This window comes from Oncorhynchus nerka, linkage group LG2, assembly GCF_034236695.1.
Source record: "Oncorhynchus nerka isolate Pitt River linkage group LG2, Oner_Uvic_2.0, whole genome shotgun sequence".
Lineage (NCBI taxonomy): Eukaryota > Metazoa > Chordata > Actinopteri > Salmoniformes > Salmonidae > Oncorhynchus > Oncorhynchus nerka.
In genome coordinates this window covers 96241307-96262551 of record NC_088397.1, presented here as the reverse complement: position 1 = coordinate 96262551, position 21245 = coordinate 96241307, and the positions used below count along the sequence as shown (strand labels likewise).

At 43.5% G+C, this 21245-nt stretch overlaps 1 protein-coding gene across 1 annotated transcript in view; it reads left to right on the top strand.

Annotated features, from left to right (window-relative positions):
* Positions 1-21245, top strand: part of slc6a11b (solute carrier family 6 member 11b) — a 113727-nt gene that overhangs the window by 12125 nt on the left and 80357 nt on the right. Inside the window, exons 4-5 of the mRNA XM_065004511.1 lie at positions 435-516; positions 14040-14172. Coding sequence (XP_064860583.1) covers positions 435-516; positions 14040-14172 — 215 coding nt within the window. The remainder of the gene's footprint in view (positions 1-434; positions 517-14039; positions 14173-21245) is intronic.

Sequence of the window (21245 nt, the reverse complement as noted above, 5' to 3'; positions counted from 1 at the left end):
TTCTCTGTCTGTTTCCTAGTAGAGAACTGTGATATGTTCCCTGTCTGTTTCCTAGTAGAGAACTGTGATATGTTCTCTGTCTGTTTCCTAGTAGAGAACTGTGATATGTTCTCTGTCTGTTTCCTAGTAGAGAACTGTGATATGTTCTCTGTCTGTTTCCTAGTAGAGAACTGTGATATGTTCCCTGTTTCCTAGTAGAGAACTGTGATATGTTCCCTGTTTCCTAGTAGAGAACTGTGATATGTTCCCTGTTTCCTCGTAGAGATCTGTGATATGTTCCCTGTCTGTTTCCTAGTAGAGAACTGTGATATGTTCTCTGTCTGTTTCCTAGTAGAGAACTGTGATATGTTCTCTGTCTGTTTCCTAGTAGAGAACTGTGATATGTTCACTGTTTCCTTGTAGAGAACTGTGATATGTCCCCTGTTTCCTTGTAGAGAACTGTGTCGATTTCCAGAGGAACGGCACCAATTTCACCTTCAACCCCAACTCCACCTCGCCTGTTGTAGAGTTCTGGGAGTGAGTACATTGTTTTATAATATATACATACTGTATGTATAGTATCAGCATCCAGGCTAGTACCACAACCGGCTCACAATTGGCCCAGCGTCGTCCGGGTTTGGCCGGTGTAGTGCTGTCATTGTAAATAACTATTTGTTCTTAAACGACTTGCCTAGTTAAATAAAGGATAAATTAAAATATAAAATTATATTTATATTGATACTGCACGTATAGCTGAACTATACTATACTATATAGCTGAATTATACTATACTATATAGCTGAATTATACTATACTATATAGCTGAATTATACTATACTATATAGCTGAATTATACTTAATTATATAGCTGAACTATACTATATAGCTGAACTATACTATACTATATAGCTGAACTATACTATACTATATAGCTGAATTATATTATACTATATAGCTGAACTATACTATACTATATAGCTGAATTATACTATACTATATACTGACTATGCTATACTATAGCTTGAATAGCTGAACTATACTATACTATGCTATAGCTGAATTATACTTAATTATATAGCTGAACTATACTATATAGCTGAACTATACTATACTATATAGCTGAACTATACTATACTATATAGCTGAACTATACTATACTATATAGCTGAACTATACTATACTATATAGCTGAAGTATGCTATACTATATAGCTGAACTATACTATACTATATAGCTGAACTATACTATACTATATAGCTGAACTATACTATATAGCTGAACTATACTATATAGCTGAACTATACTATACTATATAGCTGAACTATACTATACTATATAGCTGAACTATACTATACTATATAGCTGAACTATACTATACTATATAGCTTAAGTATGCTATACTATATAGCTGAAATATACTATACTATATAGCTGAACTATACTATATAGCTGAACTATACTATACTATACTATATAGCTGAACTATACTATATAGCTGAACTATACTATACTATATAGCTGAACTATACTATATAGCCGAACTACACCATACTGTATAGCTGAACTATACTATACTATATAGCTGAACTATACTATATAGCTGAACTATACTATATAGCCGAACTACACCATACTGTATAGCTGAACTATACTATACTATATAGCTGAACTATACTATATAGTTGAACTATACTATATAGCCGAACTACACCATACTGTATAGCTGAACTATACTATACTATATAGCTGAACTATACTATATAGCTGAACTATACTATATAGCTGAACTACACCATACTGTATAGCTGAACTATACTATACTATATAGCTGAATTATACTATATAGCTGAACTACACTATACTATATAGCCAAACTACACCATACTGTATAGCTGAACTATACTATATAGCCAAACTACACCATACTGTATAGCTGAACTATACTATATAGCTGAACTACACCATACTGTATGGCTGAACTATACTATATAGCTGAACTACACCATACTGTATGGCTGAACTATACTATATAGCTGAACTACACCATACTGTATGGCTGAACTATACTATACTATATAGCTGAACTATACTATATAGCTGAAGTATACTATACTATATAGCTGAACTATACTATACTATATAGCTGAACTATACTATACTGTATAGCTGAACTATACTATACTATATAGCTGAACTATACTATATAGCTGAACTATACTATATAGCTGAACTACACCATACTGTATAGCTGAACTATACTATACTATATAGCTGAATTATACTATATAGCTGAACTACACTATACTATATAGCCAAACTACACCATACTGTATAGCTGAACTATACTATATAGCCAAACTACACCATACTGTATAGCTGAACTATACTATACTATATAGCTGAATTATACTATATAGCTGAACTACACTATACTATATAGCCAAACTACACCATACTGTATAGCTGAACTATACTATATAGCTGAACTACACCATACTGTATAGCTGAACTATGCTAGATAGCCGAACTACACCATACTGTATAGCTGAACTATACTATATAGCCAAACTACACCATACTGTATAGCTGAACTATACTATATAGCCGAACTACACCATACTGTATAGCTGAACTATACTATATAGCCGAACTATACTATATAGCCGAACTACACCATACTGTATGGCTGAACTATACTATATAGCTGAACTACACCATACTGTATGGCTGAACTATACTATATAGCTGAACTACACCATACTGTATGGCTGAACTATACTATATAGCCGAACTACACCATACTGTATAGCTGAACTATACTATACTATATAGCTGAACTACACCATACTGTATAGCTGAACTATACTATATAGCTGAATTATACTATATAGCTGAACTACACTATACTATATAGCTGAACTTCACCATACTGTATAGCTGAACTATACTATATAGCCGAACTACACCATACTGTATAGCTGAACTATACTATATAGCCAAACTACACCATACTGTATAGCTGAACTATACTATATAGCCAAACTACACCATACTGTATGGCTGAACTATACTATATAGCTGAACTACACCATACTGTATGGCTGAACCATATTCATGGGTTGCACATCGGTCACAGGTCACATCCCACCATTGGTATAAGTGCTCCTAAGACATCTCAGATTTAGTTTTGCCCGACATTCTTTACTTAAGCTACTGTAGCTGTATTTGTATTTATTAGGGATCCCCATTAGTTCCTGCCAAGGCAGCAGCTACTCTTCCTGGGGTTTATTATGGATCCCCATTAGTTCCAGCCAAGGCAGCAGCTACTCTTCCTGGGGTTTATTATGGATCCACATTAGTTCCTGCCAAGGCAGCAGCTACTCTTCCTGGGGGTTATTATGGATCCCCATTAGTTGCTGCCAAGGCAGCAGCTACTCTTCCTGGGGTTTATTATGGATCCACATTAGTTCCTGCCAAGGCAGCAGCTACTCTTCCTGGGGGTTATTATGGATCCCCATTAGTTGCTGCCAAGGCAGCAGCTACTCTTCCTGGGGTTTATTATGGATCCACATTAGTTCCTGCCAAGGCAGCAGCTACCCTTCCTGGAGTTTATTTTGGATCCCCATTAGTTCCTACCAAGGCAGCAGCTACTCTTCCTGGGGTTTATTATGGATCCCCATTAGTTCCTGCCAAGGTAGCAGCTACTCTTCCTGGGGTTTATTATGGATCCCCATTAGTTCCAGCCAAGGCAGCAGCTACTCTTCCTGGGGTTTATTATGGATCCCCATTAGTTCTTGCCAAGGCAGCAGCTACTCTTCCTGGTTTATTATGGATCCTCATTAGTTCCTGCCAAGGCAGCAGCTACTCTTCCTGGGGTTTATTATGGATCCCCGTTAGTTCCTGCCAAGGCAGCAGCTTTATTATGGATCCTCATGCTAATTGAAGATATGGCAAATAGGAGTGTCAATATCGTCTGGTATCATACTCAGTAATTTTTAATCCAAGTTGTCAGACCCCAGTGGCTTGTCATTGTTGATAGACAACAATAATTTGTTCACTTCTTCCACACTCACTTTACAGAATTCAAATTTACAATGCTTGTCTTTCATAATTTAATCAGATATACTTGGATGTGTAGTGTCGGCGTTTGTTGCTGGCATGTCATGCCTAAATTTGCTAATCTTGCCAATTAAACAAATTATTAAAGTCATTGGCAAAATCAGTGCGTTTTGTGATGAATGAGCCACCTGATTCAATGAATAAGGGAGCAGAGTTTGTCATTTAAGGTGCCCCAAAGCTTTTTGTTATCATTCTTTGTCATTTATCTTTGTTTCATAGTATAGTTTCTTCTTCTTTTTATTCAGTTTAGTCACATGATTTCTCAACTTGCAGTACGTTTTGTAATCGGTTGTGCAGACAGATTTATTTATAATATGATATCATGATCTATCAATTTGCAGTACCTTTGCCAATAGGTTGTGCAGACAGACTTTTTTGACATTCCTTTTGCATCATCCCTCTCAACCATACAATGTTTAAATTCCTCATCAATCCACAGGGATTTAACTGGTTTTACAGTCATTTTCTTCATGGGTTCATGTTTATTACTAACTGGAATAAGAGATTTCATTAATGTGTCCAGTGCAGCGTCTGGTTGCTCCTCATTACACACCACAGACCAGCAGCGTCTGGTTGCTCCTCATTACACACCACAGACCAGCAGCGTCTGGTTGCTCCTCATTACACACCACAGACCAGCAGCGTCTGGTTGCTCCTCATTACACACCACAGACCAGCAGCGTCTGGTTGCTCCTCATTACACACCACAGACCAGCAGCGTCTGGTTGCTCCTCATTACACACCACAGACCAGCAGCGTCTGGTTGCTCCTCATTACACACCACAGACCAGCATAGTCTGGTTGCTCCTCATTACACACCACAGACCAGCAGTGTCTGGTTGCTCCTCATTACACACCACAGACCAGCAGCGTCTGGTTGCTCCTCATTACACACCACAGACCAGCAGCGTCTGGCTGCTCCTCATTACACACCACAGACCAGCAGCGTCTGGTTGCTCGTCATTACACACCACAGACCAGCAGTGTCTGGTTGCTCCTCATTACACACCACAGACCAGCAGCGTCTGGCTGCTCCTCATTACACACCACAGACCAGCAGCGTCTGGTTGCTCGTCATTACTCACCACGGACCAACAACTATTTTCTTCAGCTTTAGTAAAGATGTGATCAATACATGTTGATGATTTCCTTCCTGTGCTGTTTGTAACTACCCTGGTAGGTTGACTGACAACCCGAACCAGGTTGTAACTACCCTGGTAGGTTGACTGACAACCCGAACCAGGTTGTAACTACCCTGGTAGGTTGACTGACAACCCGAACCAGGTTGTAACTACCCTGGTAGGTTGACTGACAACCCGAACCAGGTTGTAACTACCCTGGTAGGTTGACTGACAACCCGAACCAGGTTGTAACTACCCTGGTAGGTTGACTGACAACCCGAACCAGGTTGTAACGACCCTGGTAGGTTGACTGACAACCCGAACCAGGTTGTAACTACCCTGGTAGGTTGACTGACAACCCGAACCAGGTTGTAACTACCCTGGTAGGTTGACTGACAACCCGAACCAGGTTGTAACTACCCTGGTAGGTTGACTGACAACCCGAACCAGGTTGTAACTACCCTGGTAGGTTGACTGACAACCCGAACCAGGTTGTAACTACCCTGGTAGGTTGACTGACAACCCGAACCAGGTTGTAACTACCCTGGTAGGTTGACTGACAACCCGAACCAGGTTGTAACTACCCTGGTAGGTTGACTGTTGAACCAGGTTGTAACTACCCTGGTAGGTTGACTGATAACCCGAACCAGGTTGTAACTACCCTGGTAGGTTGACTGACAACCGAACCAGGTTGTAACTACCCTGGTAGGTTGTTGAACCAGGTTGTAACTACCCTGGTAGGTTGACTGACAACCCGAACCAGGTTGTAACTACCCTGGTAGGTTGACTGACAACCCGAACCAGGTTGTAACTACCCTGGTAGGTTGACTGACAACCTGAACCAGGTTGTAACTACCCTGGTAGGTTGACTGACAACCCGAACCAGGTTGTAACTACCCTGGTAGGTTGACTGACAACCCGAACCAGGTTGTAACTACCCTGGTAGGTTGACTGACAACCCGAACCAGGTTGTAACTACCCTGGTAGGTTGACTGACAACCGAACCAGGTTGTAACTACCCTGGTAGGTTGACTGACAACCCGAACCAGGTTGTAACTACCCTGGTAGGTTGACTGACAACCCGAACCAGGTTGTAACTACCCTGGTAGGTTTGTAACCAGGTTGTAACTACCCTGGTAGGTTGACTGACAACCGAACCAGGTTGTAACTACCCTGGTAGGTTGACTGACAACCCGAACCAGGTTGTAACCACCCTGGTTGACTGACAACCCGAACCTACCCTGGTAGGTTGACTGACAACCTGAACCAGGTTGTAACTACCCTGGTAGGTTGACTGACAACCTGAACCAGGTTGTAACTACCCTGGTAGGTTTGACAACCCGAACCAGGTAACTACCCTGGTAGGTTGACTGACAACCCGAACCAGGTTGTAACTACCCTGGTAGGTTGACTGACAACCTGAACCAGGTTGTAACTACCCTGGTAGGTTGACTGACAACCCGAACCAGGTTGTAACTACCCTGGTAGGTTGACTGACAACCCAAACCAGGTTGGTTGTAACAGGTTGTAACTACCCTGGTAGGTTGACTGACAACCCGAACCAGGTTGTAACTACCCTGGTAGGTTGACTGACAACCCGAACCAGGTTGTAACTACCCTGGTAGGTTGACTGACAACCTGAACCAGGTTGTAACTACCCTGGTAGGTTGACTGACAACCTGAACCAGGTTGTAACTACCCTGGTAGGTTGACTGACAACCCGAACCAGGTTGTAACTACCCTGGTAGGTTGACTGACAACCCGAACCAGGTTGTAACTACCCTGGTAGGTTGACTGACAAACCAACCAGGTTGTAACTACCCTGGTAGGTTGACTGACAACCCGAACCAGGTTGTAACTACCCTGGTAGGTTGACTGACAACCCGAACCAGGTTGTAACTACCCTGGTAGGTTGACTGACAACCCGAACCAGGTTGTAACTACCCTGGTAGGTTGACTGACAACCCGAACCAGGTTGTAACTACCCTGGTAGGTTGACTGACAACCCGAACCAGGTTGTAAGGTTGTAACTCCTGGTAGGTTGACTGACAACCCGAACCAGGTTGTAACTACCCTGGTAGGTTGACTGACAACCTGGTAGGTTGACTGAACCAGGTTGTAACTACCCTGGTAGGTTGACTGACAACCCGAACCAGGTTGTAACTACCCTGGTAGGTTGACTGACAACCCGAACCAGGTTGTAACTACCCTGGTAGGTTGACTGATAACCTGAACCAGGTTGTAACTACCCTGGTAGGTTGACTGACAACCCGAACCAGTTGTAACTACCCTGGTAGGTTGACTGACAACCCAAACCAGGTTGTAACGACCCTGGTAGGTTGACGGACAACCCGAACCAGGTTGTAACTACCCTGGTAGGTTGACTGACAACCCGAACCAGGTTGTAACTACCCTGGTAGGTTGACTGACAACCCGAACCAGGTTGTAACTACCCTGGTAGGTTGACTGACAACCCTGGTAGGTTGAACCAGGTTGTAACTACCCTGGTAGGTTGACTGACAACCCGAACCAGGTTGTAACTACCCTGGTAGGTTGACTGACAACCCGAACCAGGTTGTAACGACCCTGGTAGGTTGACTGACAACCCAAACCAGGTTGTAACTACCCTGGTAGGTTGACTGACAACCCGAACCAGGTTGTAACTACCCTGGTAGGTTGACTGACAACCCGAACCAGGTTGTAACTACCCTGGTAGGTTGTTGACTGACAACCCGACAACCCGAACCAGGTTGTAACTACCCTGGTAGGTTGACTGACAACCCGAACCAGGTTGTAACTACCCTGGTAGGTTGACTGACAACCCGAACCAGGTTGTAACTACCCTGGTAGGTTGACTGACAACCCGAACCAGGTTGTAACTACCCTGGTAGGTTGACTGACAACCCGAACCAGGTTGTAACTACCCTGGTAGGTTGACTGACAACCCGAACCAGGTTGTAACTACCCTGGTAGGTTGACTGACAACCCGAACCAGGTTGTAACTACCCTGGTAGGTTGACTGACAACCCGAACCAGGTTGCAGGCACTGGTTACAGATTCAAGCTTCTTCTTGACTGGGCAGCTTGATGAAAGCCAGTCAATATTTAAATCACCCAGAAAATATACCTCTCTGTTGATATCACATACATTTATCAAGCATTTCACACATATTATCCAGATACTGACTGTTAGCACTTGTTGGTCTATAGCAGCTTCCCACCAGAATGGGGTTTAGGTGAGGCAGATGAACCTGTAGCCATATTACTTCACCAGTATTTAACATTAGATTGTCTCTAAGCTTTACAGGAATGTGGTTCTGAATATAAACGACAACACCTCCACCTTTAGCATGTCTGTCCTTTCTGTAGATGTTATAACCATGTATTGCTACCAAGGTATTATCTAAGTGAGTTTCAGAGATAGTCAGAATATAAATGTCATCTGTTACTAGCAAAGTATTCATTTCATGAACTTTGTTTCTTAAGCTACATATGTTAACATGAGCTATTTTTTAACACTTTTCTGCGATGCTTCATTGTTTTCATTACTTTACTGGGAGGCTTAGCAGAAGTAGACATGCTCATGTTATTGATGTTATTGCAGGGTGAGCTGCACACAGTGGACTTCCTCCTAGGGCACACCCCCTCAGTGGACTTCCTACTAGGGCACACCGCCACAGTGCTAACAGTATCACTCTGGTTCATAGACACATGATTACTGCATACAATAGCTGTAGGATCAGCAGAGGCATTCAGGGCAGTTAGAGGGACATAAATTAGGTTACTTACATTGTGTCTTCCATCACCCCTGGGATAATGTACATTTGCTGAAAGCATTATGATGACTCAGTGTCTCAATGGTGGGGATTAACTGAGCTGGGTTTGGGTCATTGATAAGTCATTGTCTCAACGCAGCCTTATACTGCTGTGAAATGATCCAGGAACCCAAATGATTTGGGTGGATCACTTCCTCCTTATAAAACAAGCTTTGTTTCCAGAAGGCATCAAAATGGTTAATAAATGTTACACCCACAGAACTGCAATAGTCTGGTAGCCTGTTATGGAGGGATAACAGTCTGTTGAACTGTTCAATGTCACGATTTAGGGAGGGCAGATGGCCAGATATTATGGGGCGTTTGTTGGTGTCAAGCAGAGAACCAATCAGTTCTGTAATCCATCTTCAGCTGTTCTGAGCTGTCCTTCATAATGACCTTGAATCCCACACGAACTATGATAGACTCAATTTCCTGATGCAGGTTTATAATGTCTGGGAGCAGCTTATTGATGTCCTGATGCAGGTTTATAATGTCTGGGAGCAGATTATTGATGTCCTGATGCAGGTTTATAATGTCTGGGAGCAGACTACTGATGTCCTGATGCTGGTTTATAATGTTTGGGAGCAGCTTATTGATGTCCTGATGCAGATTATTGATGTCCTGATGCAGGTTTATAATGTTTGGGAGCAGCTTATTGATGTCCTGATGCAGGTTTATAATGTTTGGGAGCAGGTTATTGATGTCCTGATGCAGGTTATTGATGTCCTGATGCAGGTTTATAATGTTTGGGAGCAGTTTATTGATGTCCTGATGCAGCTTATTGATATCCTGATGCAGGTTTATAATGTCTGGGAGCAGCTTATTGATGTCCTGATGCAGGTTATTGATGTCCTGATGCAGCTTATTGATGTCCTGATACAGGTTTATAATGTTTGGGAGGAGCTTATTGATGTCCTGATGCTGGTTTATAATGTCTGGGAGCAGCTTATTGATGTCCTGATGCTGGTTTATAATGTCTGGGAGCAGCTTATTGATGTCCTGATGCAGGTTTATAATGTTTGGGAGGAGCTTATTGATGTCCTGATGCTGGTTTATAATGTTTGGGAGCAGCTTATTGATGTCCTGATGCAGGTTTATAATGTCTGGGAGCAGCTTATTGATGTCCTGATGCAGGTTTATAATGTTTGGTAGCAGATTATTGATGTCCTGATACAGGTTTATAATGTCTGGGAGCAGCTTATTGATGTCCTGATGCAGGTTTATAATGTCTGAGAGCAGCTTATTGATGTCCTGATGCTGGTTTATAATGTTAGGGAGCAGCTTATTGATGTCCTGATGCAGGTTTATAATGTCTGGGAGCAGCTTATTGATGTCCTGATGCAGGTTTATAATGTCTGGGAGCAGCTTATTGATGTCCTGATGCAGGTTTATAATGTCTGGGAGCAGCTTATTGATGTCCTGATGCAGGTTATTGATGTCCTGATGCAGGTTTATAATGTCTGGGAGCAGCTTATTGATGTCCTGATGCAGGTTTATAATGTCTGGGAGCAGATTATTGATGTCCTGATGCAGGTTTATAATGTCTGGGAGCAGACTACTGATGTCCTGATGCAGGTTTATAATGTCTGGGAGCAGCTTATTGATGTCCTGATGCAGGTTTATAATGTTGGGGATTGATGTCCAGTACTCGTGCTCCTGGGTACCACAATGTTTTAGTTCTAGGGACTGAGACATTTCTCACCGTTGAACTGTCCAATTCAACTGCTGGAGAGGGGGATGGAAAAATCTGCCCATTCCTACCCCTCACACAAATTGTTGAACCTTTCACTGGCCCACGAGAAGCAGGATAGCGTAGGCCCCTCTGCTCCTGGCAATAGGTCCTCCCACAGCAGGCAGTGCCCCATCAAATCCAGAGAGAGATAAGGAGCCGAAACTCTAAGCCACTGCTGGAGTCAGCACAGCCATCGCAGACACAGGCAGTCCCAGAGATGAAGGCACAGGTAGATCAGGCACTATTGCGGCGAAGCTATTCCTCATGTCAGTCTGCTGTAGCCTACGATTGACATACTTAACCATTTCCCTAATAATTTGTCAGTCATTTTAAATGGTTCTATGTCTACCAGCGTCAGTGGAGCTCTTGCACAGCCGGAGATGTTATGATGTGGAGATAAATCTGCTCGTGTCAGCATGTTGTGTTGTTGGGAGCAGGATTCCTGTCTGGCTGCCAAAGGGCAGGCGGCCATAGAGGAGATGGCAAGGCTACTGTATCACTGCGAGGCTCTGCCCCAAATGTCACACTATTTCCTATATAGTGCACTACCCATAGGGCCAAAAGTTGTGCACTATATAGGGAATAGGGTGTGTTTTGGGGGGGAGACACACAGGCAGCTATTAAGGATATGAAATGCTACTGTATGATATCTCTCTGACCCTGGACAATCGATGACCGGGCTATAGGAGCGATGCCAAACAGCTAGCTAACGCTCATAGCCATCTACTCTAGGAGCAGGTTGAGTCAAAATACCGTAGCAAAACCCTGTTTGGTTACCTAGCTTATCACATCATATTCAGAGGTTAGCCTATCCTATGGTTAGCTTATTCAGAGCTTAGTCTATCCTATGGTTAGCTTATTCAGAGCTTAGCCTATCATATGGTTAGCCTATTCAGAGGTTAGCCTATCCTATGGTTAGCTTATTCAGAGCTTAGTCTATCCTATGGTTAGCCTATTCAGAGCTTAGCCTATCATATGGTTAGCTTATTCAGAGGTTAGATTATCCTATGGTTGGCCTATTCAGAGGTTAGCCTATCCTATGGTTAGCCTATTCAGAGGTTAGCCTATTCAGAGGTTAGTCTATCCTATGGTTGGCCTATTCCTATTCTTGTTTCATGCTAATTACAGTATCGAGATGTCACATTTTACAGTATAATAGTTTCATGCTAATTACAGTATCGAGTTGTCACATTTTACAGTATACCTGTTTCATGCTAATTACAGTATTGTCATGTCATATTTTACAGTATACTTGTTTCATGCTAATTACAGTATCGAGATGTCACATTTTACAGTATACCTGTTTCATGCTAATTACAGTATCGAGTTGTCACATTTTACAGTATACCTGTTTCATGCTAATTACAGTATCGTCATGTCATATTTTACAGTATACCTGTTTCATGCTAATTACAGTATCGAGATGTCACATTTTACAGTATAATAGTTTCATGCTAATTACAGTATTGTCATGTCATATTTTACAGTATACCTGTTTCATGCTAATTACAGTATCGTCATGTCATATTTTACAGTATACTAGTTTCATGCTAATTACAGTATCGAGTTGTCACATTTTACAGTATAATAGTTTCATGCTAATTACAGTATCGTCATGTCATATTTTACAGTATACTAGTTTCATGCTAATTACAGTATCGTCATGTCATATTTTACAGTATACTAGTTTCATGCTAATTACAGTATCGAGTTGTCACATTTTACAGTATAATAGTTTCATGCTAATTACAGTATCGTCATGTCATATTTTACAGTATACTAGTTTCATGCTAATTACAGTATCGAGTTGTCACATTTTACAGTAATAGTTTCATGCTAATTACAGTATCGTCATGACATATTTTACAGTAATAGTTTCATGCTAATTACAGTATCGTCATGTCATATTTTACAGTAATAGTTTCATGCTAATTACAGTATCGTCATGTCGTATTTTACAGTAATAGTTTCATGCTAATTACAGTATCGTCATGACACATTTCAGAAAGTGTTGGTAGTCTTGTGAGGTCAGCTTTGTCCGTTCATGGACTCCATGGCAGCCATATTGAAATACAATGAAGTCACTTGGTATTCCCTGTGGATGTCTTTCTGGCCTGGTCCCAAACCTTAAGAGTTGAACCAGGGCCAGACTGGCCCCAAATCTGCATGTGATATCTTGCCAACGCGTATGGTCATTGACATGCATGACAACTCGGCTATAGATCAGATCTGGGACCAGTGTGGCCCTAATTCAACTCTTAAGGTCATTGTCATGCCAACAGCACTTTAACAGATCTGGGACCAGGCTAGAGCCAGGTCTGGCATTTGATTCTTGTTCAGTCAGGACCCCAGCAGCACTGGAAGACTTATTAGCTGCCACTCCAACCCCAGAGTAGTGAAGGAACGAGACTGGTTTCAACAGTGTTCTGCCCTGGGCCATGGGTTCTCTGGGTACCTGGGTACTGGGCCCTGGGTTCTCTGGGTACCTGGGTACTGGGCCCTGGGTTCTCTGGGTACCTGGGTACTGGGCCCTGGGATCCCTGGGTACTGGGCCCTGGGTTCTCTGGGTACTAGACCCTGGGTACTGTGCCCTGGGTTCTCTGGGTACTGGGCCCTGGGTTCTCTGGATACTGGGCCCTGGGTTCTCTGGATACTGGGCCCTGGGTTCTCTGGGTTCTCTGGGTACTGGACCCTGGGTTCTGGGCCCTGGGTTCTCTGGATACAGGGTCCTGGTTTCTCTGGGTTATCTGGGTACTGAGTTCTCTGGGCACTGGGCCCTGGGTTCTCTGGGTACTGGGCCCTGGGTTCTCTTGGTACTGGGCTCTGGGTTCCCTGGGTTTACTGGGTACCCTGGGTACTGGGCCCTGGCTCCTCTGGGTTCTCTGGGTACAGGGCCCTGGTTTCACTGGGTTATCTGGGTACTGGGTTCTCTGTGTATGGGCTATGGGTGGGGGAACACATAGATGATCAATGGCCAGGGTTGGACCCAGATCTCTACGGGCCTCTCTCTCTCACTGTAGACACAGACCCTCAATCACCTAATCACCTAATTGATAACGCACATGAAATATGTCATGATATGTCAGTATGTCTTGGGCAGGGTTGGGGGTCAATTCCATTTCACAGAAAACCCCAATTGAAATGCAGTTGATCCCAACCATGGTTTAAGATGTCATTGCTAATGTTAAAACAACATTAAAGATACCTTTTTATAGAGATATTTTATTAATTGTGTGTCTTTCCTGATATGTTTTTGTCGTCGTTGCTCAAACAGACGCCGCGTCCTCAAGATCTCCAGTGGGATTGAACACATCGGGAAACTACGCTGGGAACTGGCTCTGTGTCTGGCTCTGGCTTGGGTCATCTGCTACTTCTGCATATGGAAAGGGCCCAAATCCACCGGAAAGGTAAAACACTTTTTCATTAGCTATAACAGTCAAGCCTTATTGCGGAAAACATTGCCTTTAGATTTCGATCGAGCGATGAAGAAGATCTTTCTCGTTACTTCCTGGATTACAGTATTGAATTGAGTTACGTGGAAGGTTCTGTTACTCTTTGAACAGGGATCTCAGTATTAGATCACTGCAATATCACTGCAATATCACTGCAATATCACTGCAATATCACTGCAATATCTTACCTGTTGTGTGAAATGGAAATGTGTGTGTGTGTGGAGGGGGGGTGGCGATGAGTTGGGTAATACCTGTTAAGAATAAGAAATGAAAGTAACAAGTAATTAAAGAACAGCAGTACAATAACAATAGCGAGACTATAAACAGGGGGTACTGGTACAGAGTCAATTTGCAGGGGCACAGATGTCAAACTAATTGAGAAAATATATACATGTAGGTAGAGTTATTAAAGTGACTATGCATAGATAATAACAGAGAGTAGCAGAAGCGTAGGAGGGGGGTGCAAATAGTCTGGGTGGCCATTTGATTAGATGTTCAGGAGTCTTACGGCTTGGGGGTAGAAGCTGTTTAGAAGCCTCTTGGACCTAGACTTGGCGCTCCGGTACCGCTTGCCGTGTGGTAGCAGAGAGAACAGTATATGACTAGGGTGGCTGGAGTCTTTGTCAATTATTAGGGTCTTCCTCTGACACCGCCTGGTATAGAGGTCCTGGATACTGGGCCGTACGCACCATCCTCTGTAGTGCCTTGCGGTCGGAGGCCGAGCAGTTGACATACCAGGCAGTGATGCAACCCGTCAGGATGCTCTCGATGGTGCAGCTGTAGAACATTTTGAGGATCTGAGGACCCATGCCAAATATTTTTATTCTCGTGGGGGGGAGGGGGAATTGTCATGCCCTCTTCACAACTGTCTTAGTGTGTTTGGACCATGTTAATTTGTTGTTGATGGAACTTGAAGCTCTCAAACTGCTCCACTACAGCCCTGTCGATGAGAATGGGGGCGTGCTCGGTTTCCTTTTCCTGTAGTCCGCAATCATCTCCAATTGTCTTGATCACGTTGAGGGAGAGGTTGTTGTCCTGGCACCACACGGCCAGGTCTCTGACCTCCTCCCTATAGGCTGCCTCGTCGTTGTCGGTGATCAGGCTTACTGCTGTTGCGTCATCGGCAAATTTAATGATGATATTGGATGTCCAGGACCCAGTTGTACAGGGCGGGGTTGAGACCCTGGTCCCGAGCTTAAGGATGAGCTTGGAGGGTACTATGGTGTTAAATGCTGAACTGTAGTCAATGAACAGCTTTCTTACATAGGTATTCCTCTTGTCCAGATGGGATAGGGCAGTGTGCAGTGTTATGGCGATTGCAAATTGAAGTGAGTCTATGGTGTCAGGTAAGGTACAGGTGATTCTTAACTAGTCTTTCTTGGGTACAGGAACAAGGGTGCACACCTTGAATCAAGTGGGGACAGCAGACTGGGATAGGGAGAGATTGAATATGTCCATAAACACTCCAGTCTGCTGGTCTGTGCTGTCTCTGAGGACGCGGCTTGGGATGCTGTCTGGGCCGGCAGCCTAGCGAGGGTTAATACGCTTGTCTTACCCACGTCTACCAGGGAGAACGAGAGCCCACAGTCCTTAGGAGCTGCGTCGGTGGCACTGTGTTATCCTCAATGCATGCGAAGAAGGTGTTTAGCTTGTCCGGAAGCAAGACTTCTGTGTCCGCGACGTAGCTGGTTTTCCCTGTAGTCCGTGATTGTCTGTAGAACCTGCCCACATACGTCTCGTGTCTGAGCCGTTGAATTGCCACTCCACTTTGTCTCTGTACTGATGTTTTGCCTGTTTGATTGCCTTACAGATGGAATAACTACACTGTTTTGTATTCGGCCATATTCCCAGTCACCTCGCCATGGTTAAATGCGATGGTTCACACTTTCAGTTTTGCGCGAATGCTGCCATATATCTATGGTTTTCCTTGTTTGGGTAGGTTTTAATAGTCACAGTGGGAACAACATCTCCTATACACTTTCTGACAAACTCAGTCACCATTTCTGTGTATATCAACCTCCCTATCCCCCTCTCCGTGCCTTGTCCCATTCTGTCCCCCTGTCCAAGTTCCCTATCCCCCTCTCTGTGCTTCTCTCTCCCTGTCCCCCTCTCCGTGCTTTGTCCCCCTTCTCCTTCCCCCTCTCTGTGCCTCTCTCTCCAACCTCCCTATCCCCCTCTCCGTGCCTTGTCCCATTCCGTCCCCCTGTCCAAGTTCCCTATCCCCCTCTCTGTGCTTCTCTCTCCCTGTCCCCCTCTCCGTGCTTTGTCCCCCTTCTCCTTCCCCCTCTCTGTGCCTCTCTCCCTGTCCCCCTCTAACCCACCTCCCTGCCCCCCTCTCCGTGCCTCTCTCTCCCTGTCCCTCTCTCCAACCTCCCTGTCCCCTCTCTGTGCCCCTCTCTCCCTGTCCCCCTTTCCGTTCTTTGAGCCTCTACCCAGTCCCTTCCATTCTCCCTGCAGTCTTTAAGAAAGTAGAACAGATTCAATGAACCAGAATGAGAAGGGGAGGAGAGAAAGAGAAATGAAGAGAGATGTGGAAAAATGAATGGGCTCACATTGTACAGGAGAAAAGAGGACTCGGCAGCGAAGGAGGCCTATATCTCCTGAAGTGTCTTTTGTCCCAACGTGAAGTAAGCCGAAAGAATGCTCCTTCATAGCTCGGGTCTTTAGGGAACAGTCCAAGATTGATTTCTGCTTTCACTGAGAGGAAAGTAGAGCGTGCATGAGGGGCATGCAGAGTTCCTCCTCCTCTCTCTCTCTCCCCTCATCCTCTCTCTCTCCCCTCATCCTCTCTCTCCTCCTCTCTCTCTCTCTCTCCCCTCATCTCTCTCTCCCCTCATCCTCTCTCTCTCCCCTCATCCTCTCTCTCCCCCCTCATCCTCTATCTCTCACCTACTCACTTTTCTCTCTCTCTCTCTCTCTCTCTCTCTCTCTCTCTCTCTCTCTCTCTCTCTCTCTCTCTCTCTCTCTCTCTCTCACTTTGTAGATGTACAGTGAGCTGTCTGCTGTGGTTAGATGTACAGTGAGCTCCAAAACTATTGGGACAGTGACATTTGTTGTCGTTGTTTTGGCTCTGTGTACTCCAGCACTTTGGATTTGAAATGATACAATAACTACGAGGTTCAAGTGCAGACTGTCAGCTTTAATCCAAGGGTATTTTCATCCATATCGAGTGAACCGTATATGATGGTATATCATGGTATATCATGGTATATAATGGTATATCATGGTATATCATGGTATATAATGGTATATAATGGTATATCATGGTATATAATGGTATATCATGGTATATATCATGGTATATAATGGTATATCATGGTATATAATGGTATATCATGGTATATATCATGGTATATAATGATATATAATGTATTGTGTCATTTTGGAGTCACTTTTATTATAATATATAATATGTTTTCTAAATTAATGTGGATGTGGATAATCCTGAATAATGAGTGATGATGCACAAATATCATACCTCCAAGTTCACGTTTTACAACAAAAATGTTTTTAGGGGGGGGGGGTATATTATTTTTGACTTGCTCAGTCATGTGCTGGGGTGGCAGTGGGTTTGAGATGTGATCGTTTTTATTAGACTGATTAAAAAACTAGGGGCTTTTCTTTCTCTCACACTCCCTTCTTCTGCAAATAGTGTTTTTTAAACTTGACTATGGGGGGTGGGTTCAGATAATATGCTGCGAAGAAGCAAGTTTGATTCCGTTGAGTCTCATATATGATTGACATGAGAACTACAACAGGAGTTATGTAACTCTATTCAACATGGCTGAATGACAAGTCTGGCGGTCACACTCACTGATGTAGCTAGTCGGGTGAGAGGAGTTGGCGACTGGGTGCCAAGCGTTGTGGGGAACACTGAAGGGGTTAAGGAATGATGTGTGTCTGTGCCAAGACGGCAGGACTCTGACTCTGCTCTAAAGAACCTAATTGAGACACTAATTCTCTCAAGAAGGGAGGGAGGGAGGGAGGGAGGGAGGGGGCCGGTGCTCCGAGCCAGCGAGCGGTTGAGATGGAGGGATAGAGAGATAGAGTGATGGAGGGAACGAGGGAAGAGGCTGGAGCTAGAGGGATTGAAGGATTATGAAATATAGTGGTGGAAAAATCACTCAGCATCTTCCCTCTCCAACGCACAGAGGAGAGGAAAGAGATACAAATAGAATACTTAGAGCTGTGCTGGGGTTATGGATGACAACATGATGTTCAGTGTCTGGATCAGAAGCTGTCCTCTACACAAATAGGGAGGGGAGTTAACTCTCTCTCTCTCTCTCTCTCTCTCTCTCTCTCTCCTCTCTGTCTCTCTCTCTCTGTCTCTCTGTCTCTGTCTCTATCTCTCTGTCCTCTCTGTCTCTCTCTCTCTCTCTCTCTCTCTCTCTCTCTCTCTCTCTCTCTCTCTCTCTCTCTCTCTCTCTTCCCTCCTTAAATCCCCCTGTATCTCCCCTCTCGCTCTCTCTCTCTCTCTCTCTCTCTCTCTCGCTTTCTCTCTCTTCCCTCCTTAAATCCCCCTGTATCTCCCCTCTGTCTCTGTCTCTTTCTCAATTCAATGACAATTAAAGGGCTTTATTGGCATGGGAAACATATGTTTACATTGCCAAAGCAAATGTAATAGATAATACATTTTTTTTTAAAGGTGAAACAAAATTAACAGTCACAGAAGTTCCAAAAGGATAAAGACATTTCAAATGTCATATTATGTGCAAATAGTTAAAGTACAAAAGGGAAAATAAATAAGCATAAAAATGGGTTGTAATTTACAATGGTGTTTGTTCTTCACTGGTTGCCTTTTTCTTGTGGCAACAGGTGACAAATCTTGCTGCTGTGATGACACACTGGTATTTCACCCAGTAGATATGGAAGTTTATCAAATATGGGTTTGTTTTCGAATCCTTTGTGGATCTGTGTAATCTGAGGGAAATATGTCTCTCTAATATGGTCAAACATTTGTCAGGAGGTTAGGAAGTGCAGCTCAGTCTCCACCTCAATTTGTGGGCAGTGTGCACATAGCCTGTCTTCTCTTGAGAGCCATGTCTGTCTACGGCGGCCTTTCTCAATAGCAAGGCTATGCTCACTAAGTCTGTACATAGTCAAAGCTTTCCTTAATTTTGGGTCAGTCACAGTGGACAGGTATTCTGCCACGGTGTACTCTCTGTTTAGGGCCAAATAGCATTCTAGTTTGCTCAGTGTTTTTGTTAATTCTTTCCAATATGTCAAGTAATTATTATTAAAAGTAATTATCTTTTCGTTTTCTCATGATATGGTTGGGTCTAATTGTGCTTCTGTCCTGGGGCTCTGTGGGTTCTGTTTGTGAACAGAGCCCCAGGACAGAAGCACAATTAGACCCAACCATATCATGAGAAAACGAAAAGATAATTACTTTTAATTATATTGTTGGGGGGTTTGTATCATTTACACAACATGCCTATCACTTTGAAGATGCAACATATTTTTTATCGTGAAACAAACAAGAAATAAGAAAAAAAAAAAAAGAAAACTTGAACGTGGCAGCAGGTAGCACGTTGAATCACCAGCTGACAAGGTAAAAATCTGTCGTTCTGACCCTGAACAAGTCAGTTAACCCACTGTTCCTAGGTGTCACTAAAAATAAGAAATTGTTCTTAACTGCCTAGTTAAATAAAGATAACATTCACCTCCCCCCCCCAAAGTTAATACTTTGTAGAGCCACCTTTTACACCTCCAAATCTCTCTATAAGCTTGGCACATCTGGCCACTGGGATTTTTGCAAAACTGCTCCAGCTCCTACAAGTTGGATGGGTTCCACTGATGTGCAGCAATTTTAAGTCACACTACAGATTCTCAATTGGATTGAGGTCTGGGCTTTGACTAGGCCATTCCAAGACATTTAAATGTTTCCCCTTAAAACACTCGAGTGTTGCTTAATGCAACACTCAAGCGGCAGGGTAGCCTAATGGTTAGAGCGTTGGACTAGTAACCGGAAGGTTGCAAGTTCAAATCCCCGAGTTGACAAGGTACAAATCTGTCATTCTGCCACTGAACAGGCAGTTAGCCTAGGAACAGTGGGTTGTCATTGAAAATAATAATTTGTTCTTATCTGACTTGCCTAGTTAAATAAAGGTAAAAAAATAAATACAAATGTGGATTGTGTAGGGCCATTGACCTGCTGGAAGGTGAACCTCTGTCCCAGTCTCATATATCTGAAAGACTCCAACAGGTTTCCCTCAAGAATTCCCCTTTATTTAGCACCATCTATCATTCTTTCAATTAAATTCTGACCAGTTTCCTGCCGATGAAAAACATGGTCCCTACAGTCCCTGGCGATGAAAAACATGGTCCCTGCAGTCCCTGGCGATGAAAAACATGGTCCCTGCAGTCCCTGCCGATGGAAAACATGGTCCCTGCAGTCCCTGCCGATGAAAAACATGGTCCCTGCAGTCCCTGCTGATGAAAAACATGGTCCCTGCAGTCCCTGCTGATGAAAAACATGGTCCATGTTTTTGGAACATGGTGTTGGAACATGGTGTTCTCGTAGGTGATGTAGGGTGTTGGGTTTGCCCTTGATGGCCAAAAAGCTACATTTTAGTCTCATCTGACCAGAGTACCTTCTTCCATATGTTTGGGGATTCTCCTACATGCCTTTTGGTGAACACCAAATGTGTTTGCTTATTTTTTTCTTTAAGCAATGGCTTTTTTCTGGCCACTCTTCTGTAAAGCCCAGCTCTGTGGAGTGTACGGCTTAAAGTGGTCCTATGGACAGATACTCCAAACTCCGCTGTGGAGCTTTGCAGCTCCTTCAGAGTTATCTTTGGTCTCTTTGTGGCCACTCTGATTAATGCCCTCCTTGCCTGGTCATTGTGTTTTGGTGGGTGGTCCTCTCTTGGCAGGTTTGTTGTGGTGCCATATTCTTTACATTTTTTAAAATAGATTTAATGGTGCTCTGTGGGATGATCAACGTTTCTGATATTTTTTTATAACCCAACCCTGATCTGTACTTCTCCACAACTTTGTTCTTGACCTGTTTGGAGAGCTCCTTGGTC